Consider the following 26,064-nt stretch of genomic DNA (forward strand, 5'->3'; position numbering starts at 1 on the left):
TTCTCAGTGATGTCACCGCTGCTCTCTAGTGAATGGATAGGCTGCATTCTCAGTGATGTCTCCGCTGCTCTCTAGTGCATGGATAGGCTGTATTCTCAGTGATGTCACCGCTGCTCTCTAGTGAGTGGATCGGCTGTGTTCTCAGTGATGTCACCGCTGCTCTCTAGTGAATGGATAGGCTGCATTCTCAGTGATGTCACAGCTGCTCTCTAGTGAGTGGATAGGCTGCATTCTCAGTGATGTCTCCGCTGCTCTCTAGTGAATGGATAGGCTGCATTCTCAGTGATGTCACCGCTGCTCTCTAGTGAGTGGATAGGCTGCATTCTCAGTGATGTCTCCGCTGCTCTCTAGTGAATGGATAGGCTGCATTCTCAGTGATGTCACCGCTGCTCTCTAGTGAGTGGATCGGCTGTATTCTCAGTGATGTCACCGCTGCTCACATTTCACCCACTGTATGGACTTTGGCGCCTGCACCTGATGATCTGCGGTTTGTTGTTATAGATCGGGACAGATATCAGTAACCGCCGTGTAATGAGATAATTTCCTGGCGACTCGTTCCTGTCCGGGAGTAAATAACTAATAATCTTCTGTTTCTTGAGGAGGAATGAAAGCTCAGACTTCAGGATCCGGGTGGCGCTCAGTGTCCCGCCATTGTATCTTATGTAACGTTCATGCCTCTGATTGCCGCCTATGTGGCGGCTTTCCCTGGTCAGGTGGGATAACGGCCTGGGAGTCCTAATCTCCCCGCTCCCCCTATGACGTACAGTTGGTATGTCCGGGTCATGTAAAGCCAATGGCGTATCTGCATTTGGCACCTGACATTATATAGCCCCTCCCCCACGGAGCTGGGAGACGGGGTTTATATGTGACCAATCAAAGCCACTGTCTCTGGACGGCTGCACTCAAGTGGCCAAACTGGGGACCCGTCTATAAAATCCAGCGCACATCCTGGCATTTTCCACACGACGGATAGTAAACAACCTATATCGATTTAGTCCATCACCTTGGCGCGGTAATGGTGGTCACCAGTGCCCACACCGACCCTATGTGACCACTAAGTTACATAAAGTAGATTTCTGTGTGGATTTATTTGCATACAGCAACCGAAAGGGTTAACCGTTTATTATAGTCTTATGGAGTAACAGTTGCCATGGAAACGTAGCAGCCGTCACATGCTCCTTCCTTCTCTTGACGATCCCTCATTTGCTCGCCGGGCTCATTCTCGCTTTATTTCCCTGCATTCTCCAAATTACGAACACAGAGACAGACGAGAGCCGCCATTTCTGCCTCACTGACCTACACTGATGCATCCTCCATTCACTCCAATGGAACAGCGCCACCTGCAGTCACTTTATCGTGAAGATGTGAAATTTTGATGTAAACTTTTTTCTGTTCTCTTTCTGCTGTTTTAGGAAAATGATGATGTATTGGTCATAGACGGGAAGACCAAGTCCTTGTAGAAAATGTGTTTTTCAACGCTGGTTCTTAAAGGGGCACACACACAAAAAAAAAATGTTGGTTAAGATTGAAATTAATTTCCATGTAGAAAGTTCATTCATTAATCTGCCCGAATTGCCTCCCTTCAGCCAACCACACATCTTCCTCCCCGAGCCTTCCTAGCGACTCAGCAGGACCAAGGGGCGGTCCCAGAAGGGCGGGGCTCTCTTATTCCGGCCTCCTTATTGGCACTTGAAGGCGTCATTTAGAGCAAGTTACAGCGCCCCCTAGTCCAGTTTTTATAGGATCTTGTATAGTTGACCTAAGAGAAGATTTCCCTCCAAAAATGTGAAATAACAGAAGGTTTATTCAATTACAAAATTTTTGTGAAAAATGGGCCCCGCCCCCCGTCCTCCACTAGGGCTTCTAAATTTTTGGGGTTGGACCGATGTACTCAAATTTCTGTCGTATTTATGGCTAAGAGCGTGGAGTTTACATATAGACAATGTTACAGGATCGGCGCTATTCTTTGTAGCAATAAGTGTTTGTCCGTAAACATATCATCGAAAATTTTAGCAATTTTTTTATTATTTTGGGCTAAGAATAGAATTCCGACCATCAGTTACTATGGAATTTACCGTTTATTTTTTTCTATATATATATATTTATACACACGTACTTGGCTCCGCCTACTTCCTTTCTTCGCCTCGGTAACGCCACGGTATTTGTAAATTGACCTGATAACTTAGAGTACGTTCACACCGAGTATTTTGGAGCGGAAACTGGTCGCAATAAGCTCCGAAAGTCGCCTTAAAAAACCGCCTGGAAACAGCTCGCCATCATTGGGCGTGCGAGGCAGAATTTTATGCCGCTGTTTCCAAAAATGAGGCACAGAATTACGCCTGGTAAATGGCGCACGACAATTTTCGAGGCAGATTTTGACAATTTCTCAGGTCTTGTTCACTGGACGTGTTTTTGCAGCGCCGAAAAACGCATGACATTGACATCAAAAACGTATTGTAGTGCACACGACGTAATTTTTTTTTACGGGCGCGTGTTTAAAAAACGCGTCGCGTAAAAAAAGAGGCATCGGGTCCATTCTTGGCGCATAAAACGCACCGAAAACACGCCGAATTCCCATAGTCAATGGGACTCCAAAAACGGCTGTCGTTTAAAAAGCGCTTTGCAAAAACGCTAGCGTTTTTTTCCGTGTTTACGCGTCGTTTTTTTTTTTTTGCGCCGTGTGAACAAGGCCTTATAGACCCTGCCGAAAACACTGGAAAAAAAAAGCCTCAAAAACATTTGCCAAATCCGCCTCCGAAACGCCCGTTTTTCAGAATCCGTTTCTCTCTTTTGATCCACCTCGTATTTCCTGCGTCTAACAGCTGCTGTGTGAACACGCCCGAAACAAGACGTCCAAAAACCTGACCGTCCAGGTGTAAACCAGTCAGGTAAGAGCTCCAGTGTTTGCCAAAAAACAGGGGCGCCTCGTCAGCAGCCTCCGGGGGTTATTGTGGCAACACGGGGATCGGTACATGTAAAAAATGTCTAAAATGTCATAAGAAATGAATGGAAATGTTGGGTTGTGCGGGCGATGCCAGGGCAGTGCAGGCTCTGCAGTTGGCTGGGGGTTTGGTGAAGCTGGGGGAGGTGGAGTAGAGATAGTGGAGGAGGAGGAGCGACTTGGGAATCGGAGAGGAAGGAAGGGAGGACCGTGGGGCCATGACACAGACATTCTGCTGCTTTTTCCAGCCTTATTATCCCACATCTTCCAGCTGAACACCCGCAGAGCGAGGTGAGTGGTTCTGCAGCGGAGCAGGGAGCTCGCCCTCATGTGCAATGCTCTGCTGCCCCCATCATCCTGCAACAATGCCAGCCTGGCTGCACTAGGGCATGGATTGCAAGCTCTTCTGGGCAGCGACGTTGCGGTCTGGATGACTGTGAACCTCGTTGCGGCGTACGTTGGCGGTTTATGGTTGGGATGCGGGAGAACGTTGTAAATTGGCCCCCCAAAAAAATGGAATGATGGTGGTGGTTTTTTACATTTGAAGCAGAATGTTGTGCAATGATGGGGGTTGTATTGCAGGATAATAGGTGGAGTGGTAGCAGCGACCTGACTCGTAGCGGGTGGGAACACATCGGGGTTGGTCGGTGTAAATGCGACGCTGTTTTCAGGTTTTTTTTTTTCCGTTTCTTCTTTGCAGCACAAAATTGACTTTCTGGTTTTTCGTGTTTTTGTTTTTTTTTTATTATCCATTTTTTCTTGATATATTTTCATTTATTTATTTTTTGAAACATATTTTTACAGATATTTTTTCTTTGATTTTTTTTGTACTGGTAAAAAAATTTGACATGTTTTTTTCCAAAATAATTTTTAGTTGTTTTTTTATTGTTTTTACTGATCTATTTTTGCATGTTTTTTTTATTATATTTGAATTTTCTCGGATTTGCTTTTTTTTAATTGGCTTTCATGTAAAATATGGAGTTGCTGGACAGCGAGTCGCGCGGGGGCTGGTCGGTATTTTTTACTATATATTTTTATGTTTTTTTATATTTGATCGTTTTTACGTGTTTCGTGTGCGATTTAATAGCGGCTACAGGTGTTTTTGGACACCGGGATAAATCTATGGCGGCTCCTTAATGTTGGCCATTTTTTTCCTGAATGACCGGTGTACGTTTATGCCGTGCGGTGCGGACATTATCAGATGTTACGCTGGTGCAGTGGACCCTGGTGCAGGACAAGGCCCGGCCTCACGTGACCCGGGTGTGTCGGCAGTTCATGGATGATGAAGTCGCGGATGCCAATGACTGTCCCTCAAGTTCCCCTGAACTGAACCTCTGGGACACTATGAATCGGCGTGTTGGATGCCCCCCACGTAGCGCCACCGACTGTCCAGGAGCGGAGATGCACCAGGAAACCAACCACCGTCTCATCAGGATCGCGCCCAGACGCGGTCGGGAGTTCACACAGGCGCGTGGCGGCCATACACACTACTGAGTCACGTTATGAGGGGTTGTGATGAAATTCACGCAAATTGGATCCGCCGGTGATTTCGTTTTTATTTACTTTTATTTTCCGGTGACTTGAAATTCAGCGATCAATTGGTTGATGATTTTGACAGGAAGTTGCTGCTGCTATGGTGATGGCGGCCATCTTAACCATGCGCCTGTATGTAATATCCGATTTATTATTAGTGTGGTGGTTGGACGGCTCACGAGGGATTGCGCTAAAGATGGAAGATTAACGATCAAAAGACGACAGAACAATCGGATATTAAAATTATTTTTATTAGAGTTCACAGCAGTGACTACATGTCCCACCATACGCAGAACTACTACTCTTAGCATTGCCTGACCACTGCAATATCGCAGAAAAGTACACGCTGGAAGTTGTCATTAGGGGGTGTCACAATCATTTCTGTCCCCTCATCTCCCCATGTATCAGTCATTACTGTCCTCTCATCTCCCCGTGTATCAGTCATTACTGTCCCCTCATCTCCCCGTGTATCAGTCATTACTGTCCTCTCATCTCCCCGTGTATCAGTCATTACTGTCCTCTCATCTCCCCGTGTATCAGTCATTACTGTCCCCTCATCTCCCCGTGTATCAATCATTACTGTCCCCTCATCTCCCCGTGTATCAGTCATTACTGTCCCCTCATCTCCCCGTGTATCAGTCAGTACTGTCCTCTCATCTCCCCGTGTATCAGTCATTACTGTCCCCTCATCTCCCCGTGTATCACAGTCATTACTGTCCCCTCATCTCCCCGTGTATCAGTCATTACTGTCCCCTCATCTCCCCGTGTATCAGTCATTACTGTCCCCTCATCTCCCCGTGTATCAGTCATTACTGTCCTCTCATCTCCCCGTGTATCAGTCGTTACTGTCCCCTCATCTCCCCGTGTATCAGTCATTACTGTCCACTCATCTCCCCGTGTATCAGTCATTACTGTCCCCTCATCTCCCCGTGTATCAGTCATTACTGTCCCCTCATCTCCCCGTGTATCAGTCATTACTGTCCTCTCATCTCCCCGTGTATCAGTCATTACTGTCCCCTCATCTCCCCGTGTATCACAGTCATTACTGTCCCCTCATCTCCCCGTGTATCAGTCATTACTGTCCCCTCATCTCCCCGTGTATCAGTCATTACTGTCCCCTCATCTCCCCGTGTATCAGTCATTACTGTCCTCTCATCTCCCCGTGTATCAGTCATTATTGTCCCCTCATCTCCCCGTGCATCAGTCATTACTGTCCTCTCATCTCCCCGTGTATCAGTCATTACTGTCCCCTCATCTCCCCGTGTATCAGTCATTACTGTCCCCTCATCTCCCCGTGTATCAGTCATTACTGTCCTCTCATCTCCCCGTGTATCAGTCATTATTGTCCCCTCATCTCCCCGTGCATCAGTCATTACTGTCCTCTCATCTCCCCGTGTATCAGTCATTACTGTCCCCTCATCTCCCCGTGTATCAGTCATTACTGTCCCCTCATCTCCCTGTGTATCAGTCATTACTGTCCCCTCATCTCCCCGTGTATCAGTCATTACTGTCCCCTCATCTCCCCGTGTATCAGTCATTACTGTCCTCTCATCTCCCCGTGTATCAGTCATTACTGTCCCCTCATCTCCCCGTGTGTCACAATCATTACTGTCCCCTCATCGCCCCGTGTATCAGTCATTACTGTCCCCTCATCTCCCCGTGTATCAGTCATTACTGTCCCCTCATCTCTCCGTGTATCAGTCATTACTGTCCCCTCATCTCCCCGTGTATCAGTCATTACTGTCCTCTCAACTCCCCGTGTATCAGTTATTACTGTCCTCTCATTTCCCCGTGTATCAGTTATTACTGTCCTCTCATCTCCCCGTGTATCAGTCATTACTGTCCCCTCATCTCCCCGTGTATCAGTCATTACCGTCCCCTCATCTCCCCGTGTATCAGTCATTACCGTCCACTCATCTCCCCGTGTATCAGTCATTACTGTCCCCTCATCTCCTCGTGTATCAGTCATTACCGTCCCCTCATCTCCCCGTGTGTCAGTCATTACCGTCCCCTCATCTCCCCGTGTGTCACAGTCATTACTGTCCCCTCATCTCTCCGTGTATCAGTCACTACTGTCCTCTCATCTCCCCGTGTATCAGTCATTACCGTCCCCTCATCTCCCCGTGTATCAGTCATTACCGTCCCCTCATCTCCCCGTGTGTCAGTCATTACTGTCCCCTCATCTCCCCGTGTATCAGTCATTACTGTCCTCTCATCTCCCCGTGTATCAGTCATTACTGTCCTCTCATCTCCCTGTGTATCAGTCATTACTGTCCCCTCATCTCCCCGTGTATCAGTCATTACTGTCCCCTCATCTCCCCGTGTATCAGTCATTACTGTCCTCTCATCTCCCCGTGTATCAGTCATTACTGTCCCCTCATCTCCCCGTGTATCAGTGATTAATGTCCCCTCATCTCCCCGTGTATCAGTCATTACTGTCCCCTCATCTCCCCGTGTATCAGTCATTACCGTCCCCTCATCTCCCCATGTATCAGTCATTACTGTCCCCTCATCTCCCCGTGTATCAGTCATTACTGTCCTCTCATCTCCCCGTGTATCAGTCATTACCGTCCCCTCATCTCCCTGTGTATCAGTCATTACCGTCTCCTCATCTCCCCGTGTATCAGTCATTACTGTCCCGTCATCTCCCCGTGTATCAGTCATTACTGTCCCCTCATCTCCCCGTGTATCAGTCATTACCGTCCCCTCATCTCCCCGTGTATCAGTCATTACTGTCCCCTCATCTCTCCGTGTATCAGTCATTACTGTCCCCTCATCTCCCCGTGTATCAGTCATTACTGTCCTCTTATCTCCCCGTGTATCAGTTATTACTGTCCTCTCATTTCCCCGTGTATCAGTTATTACTGTCCTCTCATCTCCCCGTGTATCAGTCATTACTGTCCCCTCATCTCCCCGTGTATCAGTCATTACCGTCCCCTCATCTCCCCGTGTATCAGTCATTACCGTCCCCTCATCTCCCCGTGTATCAGTCATTACCGTCCCCTCATCTCCCCGTGTATCAGTCATTACTGTCCCCTCATCTCCTCGTGTATCAGTCATTACCGTCCCCTCATCTCCCCGTGTGTCAGTCATTACCGTCCCCTCATCTCCCCGTGTGTCACAGTCATTACTGTCCCCTCATCTCTCCGTGTATCAGTCACTACTGTCCTCTCATCTCCCCGTGTATCAGTCATTACCGTCCCCTCATCTCCCCGTGTATCAGTCATTACCGTCCCCTCATCTCCCCGTGTATCAGTCATTACTGTCCCCTCATCTCCCCGTGTATCAATCATTACTGTCCTCTCATCTCCCCGTGTATCAGTCATTACTGTCCCCTCATCTCCCCGTGTATCAGTCATTACTGTCCTCTCATCTCCCCGTGTATCAGTCATTACTGTCCCCTCATCTCCCCGTGTATCAGTCATTACTGTCCCCTCATCTCCTCGTGTATCAGTCATTACCGTCCTCTCATCTCCCCGTGTGTCAGTCATTACCGTCCCCTCATCTCCCCGTGTATCAGTCATTACTGTCCCCTCATCTCCCCGTGTATCAGTCATTACTGTCCCCTCATCTCCCCGTGTATCAGTCATTACTGTCCCCTCATCTCCTCGTGTATCAGTCATTACTGTCCCCTCATCTCCCCGTGTATCAGTCATTACTGTCCTCTCATCTCCCCGTGTATCAGTCATTACTGTCCTCTCATCTCCCCGTGTATCAGTCATTACTGTCCCCTCATCTCCCCGTGTATCAGTCATTACTGTCCTCTCATCTCCCCGTGTATCAGTCATTACTGTCCCCTCATCTCCCCGTGTATCAGTCATTACTGTCCCCTCATCTCCTCGTGTATCAGTCATTACCGTCCTCTCATCTCCCCGTGTGTCAGTCATTACCGTCCCCTCATCTCCCCGTGTATCAGTCATTACTGTCCCCTCATCTCCCCGTGTATCAGTCATTACTGTCCCCTCATCTCCCCGTGTATCAGTCATTACTGTCCCCTCATCTCCTCGTGTATCAGTCATTACTGTCCCCTCATCTCCCCGTGTATCAGTCATTACTGTCCTCTCATCTCCCCGTGTATCAGTCATTACTGTCCTCTCATCTCCTCGTGTATCAGTCATTACTGTCCCCTCATCTCCTCGTGTATCAGTCATTACTGTCCCCTCATCTCCCCGTGTATCAGTCATTACTGTCCCCTCATCTCCCCGTGTATCAGTCATTACTGTCCCCTCATCTCCCCGTGTATCAGTCATTACCGTCCCCTCATCTCCCCGTGTATCAGTCATTACTGTCCTCTCATCTCCCCGTGTATCAGTCATTACTGTCCTCTCATCTCCCCGTGTATCAGTCATTACTGTCCCCTCATCTCCCCGTGTATCAGTCATTACTGTCCCCTCATCTCCCCGTGTATCAGTCATTATTGTCCCCTCATCTCCCCGTGTATCAGTCATTACTGTCCCCTCATCTCCCCGTGTATCAGTCATTACTGTCCTCTCATCTCCCCGTGTATCAGTCATTACCGTCCCCTCATCTCCCCGTGTATCAGTCATTACTGTCCTCTCATCTCCCCGTGTATCAGTCATTACTGTCCCCTCATCCCCCCGTGTATCAGTCATTACTGTCCCCTCATCTCCCCGTGTATCAGTCATTACTGTCCTGTCATCTCCCCGTGTATCAGTCATTACTGTCCCCTCATCTCCCCGTGTATCAGTCATTACTGTCCTCTCATCTCCCCGTGTATCAGTCATTACTGTCCTCTCATCTCCTCGTGTATCAGTCATTACTGTCCTCTCATCTCCCCGTGTATCAGTCATTACTGTCCTCTCATCTCCCCGTGTATCAGTCATTACCGTCCCCTCATCTCCCCGTGTATCAGTCATTACTGTCCTCTCATCTCCCCGTGTATCAGTCATTACTGTCCCCTCATCCCCCCGTGTATCAGTCATTACTGTCCCCTCATCTCCCCGTGTATCAGTCATTACTGTCCTGTCATCTCCCCGTGTATCAGTCATTACTGTCCCCTCATCTCCCCGTGTATCAGTCATTACTGTCCTCTCATCTCCTCGTGTATCAGTCATTACTGTCCCCTCATCTCCCCGTGTATCAGTCATTACTGTCCTCTCATCTCCTCGTGTATCAGTCATTACTGTCCCCTCATCTCCCCGTGTATCAGTCATTACTGTCCCTCATCTCCCAGTGTATCAGCCATTACTGTCCCCTCATCCCCCCGTGTATCAGTCATTACTGTCCTCTCATCTCCCCGTGTATCAGTCATTACTGTCCTCTCATCTCCCCGTGTATCAGTCATTACTGTCCCCTCATCCCCCCGTGTATCAGTCATTACTGTCCCCTCATCTCCCCGTGTATCAGTCATTACTGTCCTGTCATCTCCCCGTGTATCAGTCATTACTGTCCCCTCATCTCCCCGTGTATCAGTCATTACTGTCCTCTCATCTCCTCGTGTATCAGTCATTACTGTCCCCTCATCTCCCCGTGTATCAGTCATTACTGTCCTGTCATCTCCCCGTGTATCAGTCATTACTGTCCTCTCATCTCCTCGTGTATCAGTCATTACTGTCCCCTCATCTCCCCGTGTATCAGTCATTACTGTCCTCTCATCTCCCCGTGTATCAGTCATTACCGTCCCCTCATCTCCCCGTGTATCAGTCATTACTGTCCCCTCATCCCCCCGTGTATCAGTCATTACTGTCCCCTCATCTCCCCGTGTATCAGTCATTACTGTCCTGTCATCTCCCCGTGTATCAGTCATTACTGTCCCCTCATCTCCCCGTTTATCAGTCATTACTGTCCCCTCATCTCCCCGTGTATCAGTCATTACTGTCCCCTCATCTCCCCGTGTATCAGTCATTACTGTCCTGTCATCTCCCCGTGTATCAGTCATTACTGTCCCCTCATCTCCCCGTGTATCAGTCATTACTGTCCTCTCATCTCCCCGTGTATCAGTCATTACTGTCCCCTCATCTCCCCGTGTATCAGTCATTACTGTCCTCTCATCTCCCCGTGTATCAGTCATTACTGTCCCCTCATCTCCCCGTGTATCAGTCATTACTGTCCCCTCATCTCCCCGTGTATCAGTCATTACTGTCCCCTCATCTCCCCGTGTATCAGTCATTACTGTCCTCTCATCTCCCCGTGTATCAGTCAGTACTGTCCCCTCATCTCCCCGTGTATCAGTCATTACTGCCCCCTCATCTCCCCGTGTATCAGTCATTACTGTCCTCTCATCTCCCCGTGTATCAGTCATTACCGTCCTCTCATCTCCCCGTGTATCAGTCATTACTGTCCCCTCATCTCCCCGTGTATCAGTCATTACTGTCCTCTCATCTCCCCGTGTATCAGTCATTACTGTCCTCTCATCTCCCCGTGTATCAGTCATTACTGTCCCCTCATCTCCCCGTGTATCAGTCATTACTGTCCCCTCATCTCCCCGTGTATCAGTCATTACTGTCCTCTCATCTCCCCGTGTATCAGTCATTACTGTCCCCTCATCTCCCCGTGTATCAATCATTACTGTCCCCTCATCTCCTCGTGTATCAGTCATTACTGTCCTCTCATCTCCCCGTGTATCAGTCATTACTGTCCTCTCATCTCCCCGTGTATCAGTCATTACTGTCCTCTCATCTCCCCGTGTATCAGTCATTACTGTCCTCTCATCTCCCCGTGTATCAGTCATTACTGTCCTCTCATCTCCCCGTGTATCAGTCATTACTGTCCTCTCATCTCCCCGTGTATCAGTCATTACTGTCCTCTCATCTCCCCGTGTATCAGTCATTACTGTCCCCTCATCTCCCCGTGTATCAGTCATTACTGTCCCCTCATCTCCCCGTGTATCAGTCATTACTGCCCCCTCATCTCCCCGTGTATCAGTCATTACCGTCCCCTCATCTCCCCGTGTATCAGTCATTACTGTCCCCTCATCTCCCTCTTGTGAGGGTTGTAATGGCGGCCCTCCAGTCGTCTGTACCCCTGACCCGCGGTGACGTCTGTGAACACGCGCACGTTCCAGTCCTGTCTCCTTTTCTTCTTTTCTGTTGTGTGATAACAGCGGAGTCTTTGTTAGTGGAATAGAAGACAAATGACACTACCCCAGTATACAGCTTGTCATAGCAACGCATCCCAGCTCTGCTACATCCCAGAGCTACACAATGACTGGACCCCCCGAACGCTACAAGTGTCCAAGAGCACAGCATCCAAATCCAGGGCCTTCTTCCCATATTATAGACCCCAACGCAACACACTGGATATTATATGAAAAGAAAAACATCACAGTGTACACAACCTGCGCAAACCTGTACGAGGGGGGCCCAGCAGCAAACAGTGGCGTGGCTGAGATACACAGCTCTGCAGACAGTATCACACATGAGAGGATTAGATACACAGCTCTGCAGACAGTATCACACATGAGAGGATTAGATACACAGCTCTGCAGACAGTATCACACATGAGAGGATTAGATACACAGCTCAGCACAGTATCACACATGAGAGGATTAGATACAAAGCTCAGCAGACAGTATCACACATGATATGATTAGATACACAGCTCAGCAGACAGTATCACACATGATAGGATTAGATACACAGCAGACAGTATCACACATGATAGGATTAGATACACAGCTCTGCAGACAGTATCACACATGAGAGGATTAGATACACAGCTCTGCAGACAGTATCACACATGAGAGGATTAGATACACAGCTCAGCAGACAGTATCACACATGAGAGGATTAGATACAAAGCTCAGCAGACAGTATCACACATGATATGATTAGATACACAGCTCAGCAGACAGTATCACACATGATAGGATTAGATACACAGCAGACAGTATCACACATGATAGGATTAGATACACAGCTCAGCAGACAGTATCACACATGATAGGATTAGATACACAGCTCAGCAGACAGTATCACACATGAGAGGATTAGATACACAGCTCTGCAGACAGTATCACACATGAGAGGATTAGATACACAGCTCAGCAGACAGTATCACACATGAGAGGATTAGATACAAAGCTCAGCAGACAGTATCACACATGATATGATTAGATACACAGCTCAGCAGACAGTATCACACATGATAGGATTAGATACACAGCAGACAGTATCACACATGATAGGATTAGATACACAGCTCAGCAGACAGTATCACACATAATAGGATTAGATACACAGCTCAGCAGACAGTATCACACATGATAGGATTAGATACACAGCTCAGCAGACAGTATCACACATGACAGGATTAGATACAGCAGCTCAGTAGACAGTATCACACATGATAGGATCAGATACACAGCTCAGCAGACAGTATCACACATGACAGGATTAGATACAGCAGCTCAGTAGACAGTATCACACATGATAGGATTAGATACACGGCTCAGCAGACAGTATCACACATGATAGGATTAGATACACAGCTCAGCAGACAGTATCACACATAATAGGATTAGATACACAGCTCAGCAGACAGTATCACACATGATAGGATTAGATACACAGCTCAGCAGACAGTATCACACATGACAGGATTAGATACAGCAGCTCAGTAGACAGTATCACACATGATAGGATCAGATACACAGCTCAGCAGACAGTATCACACATGACAGGATTAGATACAGCAGCTCAGTAGACAGTATCACACATGATAGGATTAGATACACGGCTCAGCAGACAGTATCACACATGATAGGATTAGATACACAGCTCAGCAGACAGTATCACACATGATAGGATTAGATACACAGCTCAGCAGACAGTACCACACATGATAGGATTAGATACACAGCTCAGCAGACAGTATCACACATGATAGGATTAGATACACAGCTCAGCAGACAGTACCACACATGATAGGATTAGATACACAGCTCAGCAGACAGTATCACACATGATAGGATTAGATACACAGCTCAGCAGACTATCACACATGATAGGATTAGATACACGGCTCAGCAGACAGTATCACACATGGCAGGATTAGATACAGCGGCTCAGCAGACAGTATCACACATGATAGGATTAGATACACAGCTCAGCAGTCAGTATCACACATGACAGGTTTAGATACATAGCTTAGCGGACAGTCGTTTTATGATGTGCAATCTTTATACAGGGGCAACTTAAAATCTTGAATGTCTAAGCTAGTAAGATTGTCTGTAGCGCCTCATCATACATATCTCAGCTGCTGCAGAACCTCACCATTCACTTCATATACCATTCTCCCATCCCCCATATATTACCACACATTAAGATCAGCGGAAAACCTCCAACTCTTCTCTGCAGTTACACAATTCCCGCCCTGAACAATCACACATTACACACGGCCGCCACCTCGTAATGTTTTTACAATCCAGAAAATGTAAGTGTTTATGCAAGTAAAGTCATTAAAGTCAGACATAAAGTCAGCGCTGATACACAGTGACACTCCTGCAGCAGTAATGTTGTCTATGTCTTGCAGTAAAATGATCCGCCGTGTCCTGGAACGACCGTGCACGCTGGCCATGCTGATCGGCTTCCAGTTTGCTTTTATGGTGTATTTCTCATTCGGTGGTCTGCGCAGCCTGGCCTCCATCTTTGGTCGATCTTCAGAGCCAAGCTTTGACTATACCCGTACCCATGATATCTACACCAACCTCACCCGCCTGCAGGCCACGCTCAACCCCAAAACACTAATGGGAGGATTACTGCCATGGTGTCCGGAAAAATCACCATATTTGTGTGAGTAAAGTAATACTGCCCCCTATGTACAAGAATATAACTACTATAATACTGCCCCCTATATACAAGAATATAACTACTATAATACTGCTCCCTATATACAAGAATATAACTACTATAATACTGCCCCTATATACAAGAATATAACTACTATAATGCTTCCCCCTATGTACAAGAATATAACTACTATAATACTGCCCCCTATGTACAAGAATATAACTACTATAATACTGCTCCCTATATACAAGAATATAACTACTATAATACTGCCTCCTATATACAAGAATATAACTACTATAATACTGCCCCCTATATACAAGAATATAACTACTATAATACTGCCCCCTATATACAAGAATATAACTACTATAATACTGTCCCTATATACAAGAATATAACTACTATAATACTGCCCTCTATATACAAGAATATAACTACTATAATACTGCTCCTATATACAAGAATATAACTACTATAATACTGCCCCCTATGTACAAGAATATAACTACTATAATACTGCCCCCTATGTACAAGAATATAACTACTATAATACTGCTCCTATATACAAGAATATAACTACTATAATACTGCCCCTATATACAAGAATATAACTACTATAATACTGCCCCTATATACAAGACTATAACTACTATAATACTGCCCTTATGTACAAGAATATAACTACTATAATACTGCTCCTATATACAAGAATATAACTACTATAATACTGCCCCCTATATACAAGAATATATCTACTATAATACTGCCCCTATATACAAGAATATAACTACTATAATACTGCTCCTATATACAGGAATATAACTACCATAATACTGCTCCTATATACAAGAATATAACTACTATAATACTGCCCCCTATATACAAGAATATAACTACTATAATACTGCCCCCTATATACAAGAATATAACTACTATAATACTGCCCCCTATGTACAAGAATATAACTACTATAATACTGCCCCCTATGTACAAGAATATAACTACTATAATACTGCTCCCTATATACAAGAATATAACTACTATAATACTGCCTCCTATATACAAGAATATAACTACTATAATACTGCCCCCTATATACAAGAATATAACTACTATAATACTGCCCCCTATGTACAAGAATATAACTACTATAATACTGCTCCTATATACAAGAATATAACTACTATAATACTGCCCCTATATACAAGAATATAACTACTATAATACTGCCCCTATATACAAGACTATAACTACTATAATACTGCCCTTATGTACAAGAATATAACTACTATAATACTGCTCCTATATACAAGAATATAACTACTATAATACTGCCCCCTATATACAAGAATATATCTACTATAATACTGCCCCTATATACAAGAATATAACTACTATAATACTGCTCCTATATACAAGAATATAACTACTATAATACTGCTCCCTATATACAAGAATATAACTACTATAATACTGCCCCTATATACAAGACTATAACTACTATAATACTGCTCCTATATACAAGAATATAACTACTATAATACTGCCTCCTATATACAAGAATATAACAACTATAATACTGCCCTATATACAAGAATATAACTACTATAATACTGCCCTATATACAGGAATATAACTACTATAATACTGCTCCTATATACAAGAATATAACTACTATAATACTGCCCCTATATACAAGAATATAACTACTATAATACTGCCCCCTATATACAAGAATATAACTACTATAATACTGCTCCCTATATACAAGAATATAACTACTATAATACTGCCCCTATATACAAGAATATAACTACTATAATACTGCCCCCTATATACAAGAATATAACTACTATAATACTGCTCCCTATATACAAGAATATAACTACTATAATACTGCCCCCTATATACAAGAATATAACTACTATAATACCGCTCCCTATATACAAGAATATAACTACTATAATACTGCTCCTATATACAAGAATATAACTACTATAATACTGCCCCTATATACAGGAATATAACTACTATAATACTGCTCCTATATACAAGAATATAACTACTATAATACTGCTCCTATATACAAGAATATAACTACTATAATACTGCTCCTATATACAAGAATATAACTACTATAATACTACCCTCTATATACAAGAATATAACTACTATAATACTGCCCACTATATACAAGAATATAACTACTATAATACTGCTCCTATATACAAGAATATAACTACTATAATACTGCTCCTATATACAAGAATATAACTATTATAATACTACCCTCTATATACAAGAATATAACTACTATAATACTGCCCACTATATACAAGAATATAACTACTATAATACTGCCCCCTATATACAAGAATATAACTACTATAATACTGCCCCTATATACAAGAATACAACTACTATAATACTGCCCCCTATATACAAGAATATAACTACTATAATACTGCCCCTATATACAAGAATATAACTACTATAATACTGCCCCCTATATACAAGAATATAACTACTATAATACTGCCCCCTATATACAAGAATATAACTATTATAATACTGCCCCCTATATACAAGGATATAACTACTATAATACTGCTCCCTATATACAAGAATATAACTACTATAATACTGCCCCCTATATACAAGAATATAACTACTATAATACTTCCCCTATATACAAGAATATAACTACTATAATACTGCCCCCTATATACAAGAATATAACTACTATAATACTTCCCCTATATACAAGAATATAACTACTATAATACTGCCCCTATATACAAGAATATAACTATTATAATACTGCCCCCTATATACAAGAATATAACTACTATAATACTTCCCCTATATACAAGAATATAACTATTATAATACTGCCCCCTATATACAAGAATATAACTACTATAATACTTCCCCTATATACAAGAATATAACTACTATAATACTGCCCCCTATATACAAGAATATAACTACTATAATACTGCTCCCTATATACAAGAATATAACTACTATAATACTGCCCCTATATACAAGAATATAACTACTATAATACTGCCCCCTATATACAAGAATATAACTACTATAATACTGCTCCTATATACAAGACTATAACTACTATAATACTGCTCCTATATACAAGAATATAACTACTATAATACTGCCCCTATATACAAGAATATAACTACTATAATACTGCTCCTATATACAAGACTATAACTACTATAATACTGCTCCTATATACAAGAATATAACTACTATAATACTGCTCCTATATACAAGAATATAACTACTATAATACGGCCCCCTATATACAAGAATATAACTACTATAATACTGCCCCCTATATACAAGAATATAACTACTATAATACTGCCCCTATATACAAGAATATAACTACTATAATACTGCCCCTATATACAAGAATATATCTACTATAATACTGCTCCTATATACAAGAATATAACTACTATAATACGGCCCCCTATATACAAGAATATAACTACTATAATACTGCCCCCTATATACAAGAATATAACTACTATAATACTGCTTCTATATACAAGAATATAACTACTATAATACTGCCCCTATATACAAGAATATATCTACTATAATACTGCCCCTATATACAAGAATATATCTACTATAATGCTGCCTCCTATATACAAGAATATAACTACTATAATACTGCCCTCTATATACAAGAATATAACTACTATAATACTGCTCCTATATACAAGAATATAACTACTATAATACTGCCCCTATATACAAGAATATATCTACTATAATACTGCCCCCTATATACAAGAATATAATTACTATAATACTGCCCCCTATATGCAAGAATATAACTACTATATACTGCACCCTATATACAAGAATATATCTACTATAATACTGCCCCCTATATACAAGAATATAATTACTATAATACTGCCCCCTATATACAAGAATATAACTACTATAATACTGCTCCTATATACAAGAATATAACTACTATAATACTGCCCTCTATATACAAGAATATAACTACTATAATACTGCTCCTATATATAAGAATATAACTACTATATACTGCCCCCTATATACAAGAATATATCTACTATAATACTGCCCCCTATATACAAGAATATAATTACTATAATACTGCCCCCTATATACAAGAATATAACTACTATAATACTGCCCCCTATATACAAGAATATAACTACTATAATACTGCCCCTATATACAAGAATATAACTACTATAATACTGCCCTCTATATACAAGAATATAACTACTATAATACTGCTCCTATATATAAGAATATAACTACTATATACTGCCCCCTATATACAAGAATATATCTACTATAATACTGCCCCCTATATACAAGAATATAATTACTATAATACTGCCCCCTATATACAAGAATATAACTACTATAATACTGCCCCCTATATACAAGAATATAACTACTATAATACTGCCCCTATATACAAGAATATAACTACTATAATACTGCTCCTATATACAAGAATATAACTGCTATAATACTGCCCCCTATATACAAGAATATAACTACTATAATACTGCCCCCTATATACAAGAATATACTATAATACTGCTCCTATATACAAGAATATAACTACTATAATACTGCCCCTATATACAAGAATATAACTACTATAATACTGCCCCTATATACAAGAATATAACTACTATAATACTGCCCCCTATATACAAGAATATAACTACTATAATACTGCTCCTATATACAAGAATATAACTACTATAATACTGCCCCCTATATACAAGAATATAACTACTATAATACTTCTCCTATATACAAGAATATAACTACTATAATACTGCCCCCTATATACAAGAATATAACTACTATAATACTGCTTCTATATACAAGAATATAACTACTATAATACTGCCCCTATATACAAGAATATATCTACTATAATACTGCCCCTATATACAAGAATATATCTACTATAATACTGCCTCCTATATACAAGAATATAACTACTATAATACTGCCCTCTATATACAAGAATATAACTACTATAATACTGCTCCTATATACAAGAATGTAACTACTATAATACTGCCTCCTATATACAAGAATATAACTACTATAATACTGCTCCTATATACAAGAATACAACTACTATAATACTGCCCCTATATACAAGAATATAACTACTATAATACTGCTCCTATATACAAGAATATAACTACTATAATACTGCTCCTATATACAAGAATATAACTACTATAATACTGCTCCTATATACAAGAATATATCTACTATAATACTGCCCCCTATATACAAGAATATAATTACTATAATACTGCCCCCTATATACAAGAATATAACTACTATAATACTTCCCCCTATATACAAGAATATAACTATTATAATACTGCCCCCTATATACAAGAATATAACTACTATAATACTGCTCCTATATACAAGAATATAACCACTGTAATACTGCCCCTATATACAAGAATATAACTACTATAATACTGCCTCCTACATACAAGAGTATAACTACTATAATACTGCCCCCTATATACAAGAATATAACTACTATAATACTGCTCCCTATATACAAGAATATAACTACTATAATACTGCTCCTATATACAAGAATATAACTACTATAATACTGCCTCCTATATACAAGAATATAACTACTATAATACTGCCCCCTATATACAAGATTATAACTACTATAATACTGCCCCCTATATACAAGATTATAACTACTATAATACTGCCCCCCTGTGGAGAAGAATATAACTACTATAATACTGTCCCTATATACAAGAATATAACTACTATAATACTGTCCCTATATACCAGAATATAACTACTATAATACTGCCCCTATATACAAGAATATAACTACTATAATACTGCCCCTATATACAAGAATATAACTACTATAATACTGCCCCCTATATACAAGAATATAACTACTATAATACTGCCCCTATATACAAGAATATAACTACTATAATACTGCCCCCTATATACAAGATTATAACTAGTATAATACTGCCCCCTATATACCAGAATATAACTACTATAATACTGCCCCCTATATACAAGAATATAACGACTATAATACTGCCCCTATATACAAGAATATAACTACTATAATACTGCCCCTATATACAAGAATATAACTACTATAATACTGCCCCTATATACAAGATTATAACTACTATAATACTGCCCCCTATATACAAGATTATAACTACTATAGTACTGCCCCCCTGTGGAGAATAATATAACTATTATAATACTGTCCCTATATACAAGAATATAACTACTATAATACTGTCCCTATATACCAGAATATAACTACTATAATACTGCCCCCTATATACAAGTATATAACTACTATAATACTGCCCCTATATACAAGAATATAACTACTATAATACTGCCCCCTATATACAAGAATATACTATAATACTGCTCCTATATACAAGAATATAACTACTATAATACTGCCCCTATATACAAGAATATAACTACTATAATACTGCTCCTATATACAAGAATATAACTACTATAATACTGCCCCCTATATACAAGAATATAACTACTATAATACTGCCCCCTATATACCAGAATATAACTACTATAATACTGCCCCCTATATACAAGAATATAACGACTATAATACTGCCCCTATATACAAGAATATAACTACTATAATACTGCCCCTATATACAAGAATATAACTACTATAATACTGCCCCTATATACAAGATTATAACTACTATAATACTGCCCCCTATATACAAGATTATAACTACTATAGTACTGCCCCCCTGTGGAGAATAATATAACTACTATAATACTGTCCCTATATACAAGAATATAACTACTATAATACTGTCCCTATATACCAGAATATAACTACTATAATACTGCCCCCTATATACAAGTATATAACTACTATAATACTGCCCCTATATACAAGAATATAACTACTATAATACTGCCCCCTATATACAAGAATATACTATAATACTGCTCCTATATACAAGAATATAACTACTATAATACTGCCCCTATATACAAGAATATAACTACTATAATACTGCTCCTATATACAAGAATATAACTACTATGATACTGCTCCTATATAGAAGAATATAACTACTATAATACTGCTCCTATATACAAGAATATAACTACTATAATACTGCTCCTATATACAAGAATATAACTACTATGATACTGCTCCTATATACAAGAATATAACTACTATAATACTGCTCCTATATACAAGAATATAACTACTCTAAGGGTATGTGCACACACACTAATTACGTCCGTAATTGACGGACGTATTTCGGCCGCAAGTCCCGGACCGAACACAGTGCAGGGAGCCGGGCTCCTAGCATCATAGTTTTGTACGATGCTAGGAGTCCCTGCCTCTCTGCAGGACAACTGTCCCGTACTGTAATCATGTTTTCAGTACGGGACAGCAGTTCCACGGAGTAGCAGGGACTCCTAGCATCGTACATAAGTATGATGCTAGGAGCCCGGCTCCCTGCACTGTGGTCGGTCCGGTACTTGAGGCCGAAATACGTCCGTCAATTACGGACAAAATTAGTGTGTGTGCACATACCCTCATACTGCTCCTATATACAAGAATATAACTACTATAATACTGCTCCTATATACAAGAATATAACTACTATAATACTGCTCCTATATACAAGACTATAACTACTATAATACTGCTCCTATATACAAGACTATAACTACTATAATACTGCTCCTATATACAAGAATATAACTACTATAATACTGCCCCTATATACAAGAATATAACTACTATAATACTGCTCCTATATACAAGACTATAACTACTATAATACTGCTCCTATATACAAGAATATAACTACTATAATACTGCTCCTATATACAAGAATATAACTACTATAATACGGCCCCCTATATACAAGAATATAACTACTATAATACTGCCCCCTATATACAAGAATATAACTACTATAATACTGCCCCTATATACAAGAATATAACTACTATAATACTGCCCCTATATACAAGAATATATCTACTATAATACTGCTCCTATATACAAGAATATAACTACTATAATACGGCCCCCTATATACAAGAATATAACTACTATAATACTGCCCCCTATATACAAGAATATAACTACTATAATACTGCTTCTATATACAAGAATATAACTACTATAATACTGCCCCTATATACAAGAATATATCTACTATAATACTGCCCCTATATACAAGAATATATCTACTATAATGCTGCCTCCTATATACAAGAATATAACTACTATAATACTGCCCTCTATATACAAGAATATAACTACTATAATACTGCTCCTATATACAAGAATATAACTACTATAATACTGCCCCTATATACAAGAATATATCTACTATAATACTGCCCCCTATATACAAGAATATAATTACTATAATACTGCCCCCTATATGCAAGAATATAACTACTATATACTGCACCCTATATACAAGAATATATCTACTATAATACTGCCCCCTATATACAAGAATATAATTACTATAATACTGCCCCCTATATACAAGAATATAACTACTATAATACTGCTCCTATATACAAGCATGTAACTACTATAATACTGCTCCTATATACAAGAATATAACTACTATAATACTGCCCTCTATATACAAGAATATAACTACTATAATACTGCTCCTATATATAAGAATATAACTACTATATACTGCCCCCTATATACAAGAATATATCTACTATAATACTGCCCCCTATATACAAGAATATAATTACTATAATACTGCCCCCTATATACAAGAATATAACTACTATAATACTGCCCCCTATATACAAGAATATAACTACTATAATACTGCCCCTATATACAAGAATATAACTACTATAATACTGCCCCCTATATACAGGAATATAACTACTATAATACTGCTCCTATATACAAGAATATAACTGCTATAATACTGCCCCCTATATACAAGAATATAACTACTATAATACTGCCCCCTATATACAAGAATATACTATAATACTGCTCCTATATACAAGAATATAACTACTATAATACTGCCCCTATATACAAGAATATAACTACTATAATACTGCCCCTATATACAAGAATATAACTACTATAATACTGCCCCCTATATACAAGAATATAACTACTATAATATTGCCCCTATATACAAGACTATAACTACTATAATGCTGCCCCTATATACAAGAATATAACTACTATAATACTGCCCCCTATATACAAGAATATAACTACTATAATACTGCCTCCTATATACAAGAATATAACTACTATAATACTGCTCCTATATACAAGACTATAACTACTATAATACTGCTCCTATATACAAGAATATAACTACTATAATACTGCCCCTATATACAAGAATATAACTACTATAATACTGCTCCTATATACAAGACTATAACTACTATAATACTGCTCCTATATACAAGAATATAACTACTATAATACTGCCCCTATATACAAGAATATAACTACTATAATACTGCCCCCTATATACAAGAATATAACTACTATAATACTGCCCCTATATACAAGAATATAACTACTATAATACTACCCCCTCTATACAAGAATATAACTACTATAATACTGCCCCTTTATACAAGAATATAACTACTATAATACTGCCTCCTATATACAAGAATATAACTACTATAATACTGCCCCCTATATACAAGAATATAACTACTATAATACTGCCCCTATATACAAGAATATAACTACTATAATACTGCTCCTCTATACAAGAATATAACTACTATAATACTGCTCCTCTATACAAGAATATAACTACTATAATACTGCCCCTATATACAAGAATATAACTACTATAATACTGCCCCCTATATACAAGAATATAACTACTATAATACTGCCCCTATATACAAGAATATAACTACTATAATACTGCCCCCTATATACAAGGATATAACTACTATAATACTGCCCCTCTATACAAGAATATAACTACTATAATACTGCCCCTATATACAAGAATATATCTACTATAATACTGCTCCTATATACAAGAATATAACTACTATAATACGGCCCCCTATATACAAGAATATAACTACTATAATACTGCCCCCTATATACAAGAATATAACTACTATAATACTGCTTCTATATACAAGAATATAACTACTATAATACTGCCCCTATATACAAGAATATATCTACTATAATACTGCTCCTATATACAAGAATATATCTACTATAATACTGCCTCCTATATACAAGAATATAACTACTATAATACTGCCCTCTATATACAAGAATATAACTACTATAATACTGCTCCTATATACAAGAATGTAACTACTATAATACTGCCTCCTATATACAAGAATATAACTACTATAATACTGCCCCCTATATACAAGAATATAACTACTATAATACTGCTCCTATATACAGGAATATAACTACTATAATACTGCCCCCTATATACAAGAATATGACTACTATAATACTGCCCCTATATACAAGAATATAACTACTATAATACTGCCTCCTATATACAAGAATATAACTACTATAATACTGCCCCTATATACAAGAATATATCTACTATAATAACACTGCCCTCTATATACAAGAATATAACTACTATAATACTGCTCCTATATACAAGAATGTAACTACTATAATACTGCCTCCTATATACAAGAATATAACTACTATAATACTGCTCCTATATACAAGAATAGAACTACTATAATACTGCTCCTATATACAAGAATAGAACTACTATAATACTGCCCCCTATATACAAGAATATATCTACTATAATACTGCCCCCTATATACAAGAATATAATTACTATAATACTGCCCCCTATATACAAGAATCTAACTACTATATACTGCCCCCTATATACAAGAATATATCTACTATAATACTGCCCCCTATATACAAGAATATAATTACTATAATACTGCCCCCTATATACAAGAATATAACTACTATAATACTGCTCCTATATACAAGCATGTAACTACTATAATACTGCTCCTATATACAAGAATATAACTACTATAATACTGCCCTCTATATACAAGAATATAACTACTATAATACTGCTCCTATATACAAGAATATAACTACTATATACGGCCCCCTATATACAAGAATATATCTACTATAATACTGCCCCCTATATACAAGAATATAATTACTATAATACTGCCCCCTATATGCAAGAATATAACTACTATAATACTGCTCCTATATACAAGAATATAACTGCTATAATACTGCCCCCTATATACAAGAATATAACTACTATAATACTGCCCCCTATATACAAGAATATAATTACTATAATACTGCCCCCTATATGCAAGAATATAACTACTATAATACTGCTCCTATATACAAGAATATAACTACTATAATACTGCCCCTATATACAAGAATATAACTACTATAATACTGCCCCCTATATACAAGAATATAACTACTATAATACTACCCCCTATATACAAGAATATAACTACTATAATACTGCTCCTATATACAAGAATATAACTGCTATAATACTGCCCCCTATATACAAGAATATAACTACTATAATACTGCCCCCTATATACAAGAATATAACTACTATAATACTGCTCCTATATACAAGAATATAACTACTATAATACTGCTCCTATATACAAGAATATAACTACTATAATACTGTCCATATATAC

The 26,064-nt window shown here is 39.5% G+C and overlaps 1 protein-coding gene across 2 annotated transcripts in view; it reads left to right on the plus strand.

Moving 5' to 3' along the window:
* B4GALT3 (beta-1,4-galactosyltransferase 3) overlaps positions 1 to 26,064 on the plus strand; it is a 42,196-nt gene that overhangs the window by 7,143 nt on the left and 8,989 nt on the right. The window contains exons 1-2 of one of the 2 annotated variants that reach the window (XM_075844734.1): positions 3,113 to 3,232; positions 13,967 to 14,226. In XM_075844734.1, coding sequence (XP_075700849.1) covers positions 13,971 to 14,226 — 256 coding nt within the window. In that variant the 5' untranslated portion in view covers positions 3,113 to 3,232; positions 13,967 to 13,970. Of the gene's footprint in view, positions 1 to 3,112; positions 3,233 to 13,966; positions 14,227 to 26,064 lie in introns of those variants that run through there. The other variant, XM_075844735.1, reaches the window with a different exon arrangement.

This window comes from Rhinoderma darwinii, chromosome 12 (genome assembly GCF_050947455.1).
Source record: "Rhinoderma darwinii isolate aRhiDar2 chromosome 12, aRhiDar2.hap1, whole genome shotgun sequence".
NCBI lineage: Eukaryota > Metazoa > Chordata > Amphibia > Anura > Rhinodermatidae > Rhinoderma > Rhinoderma darwinii.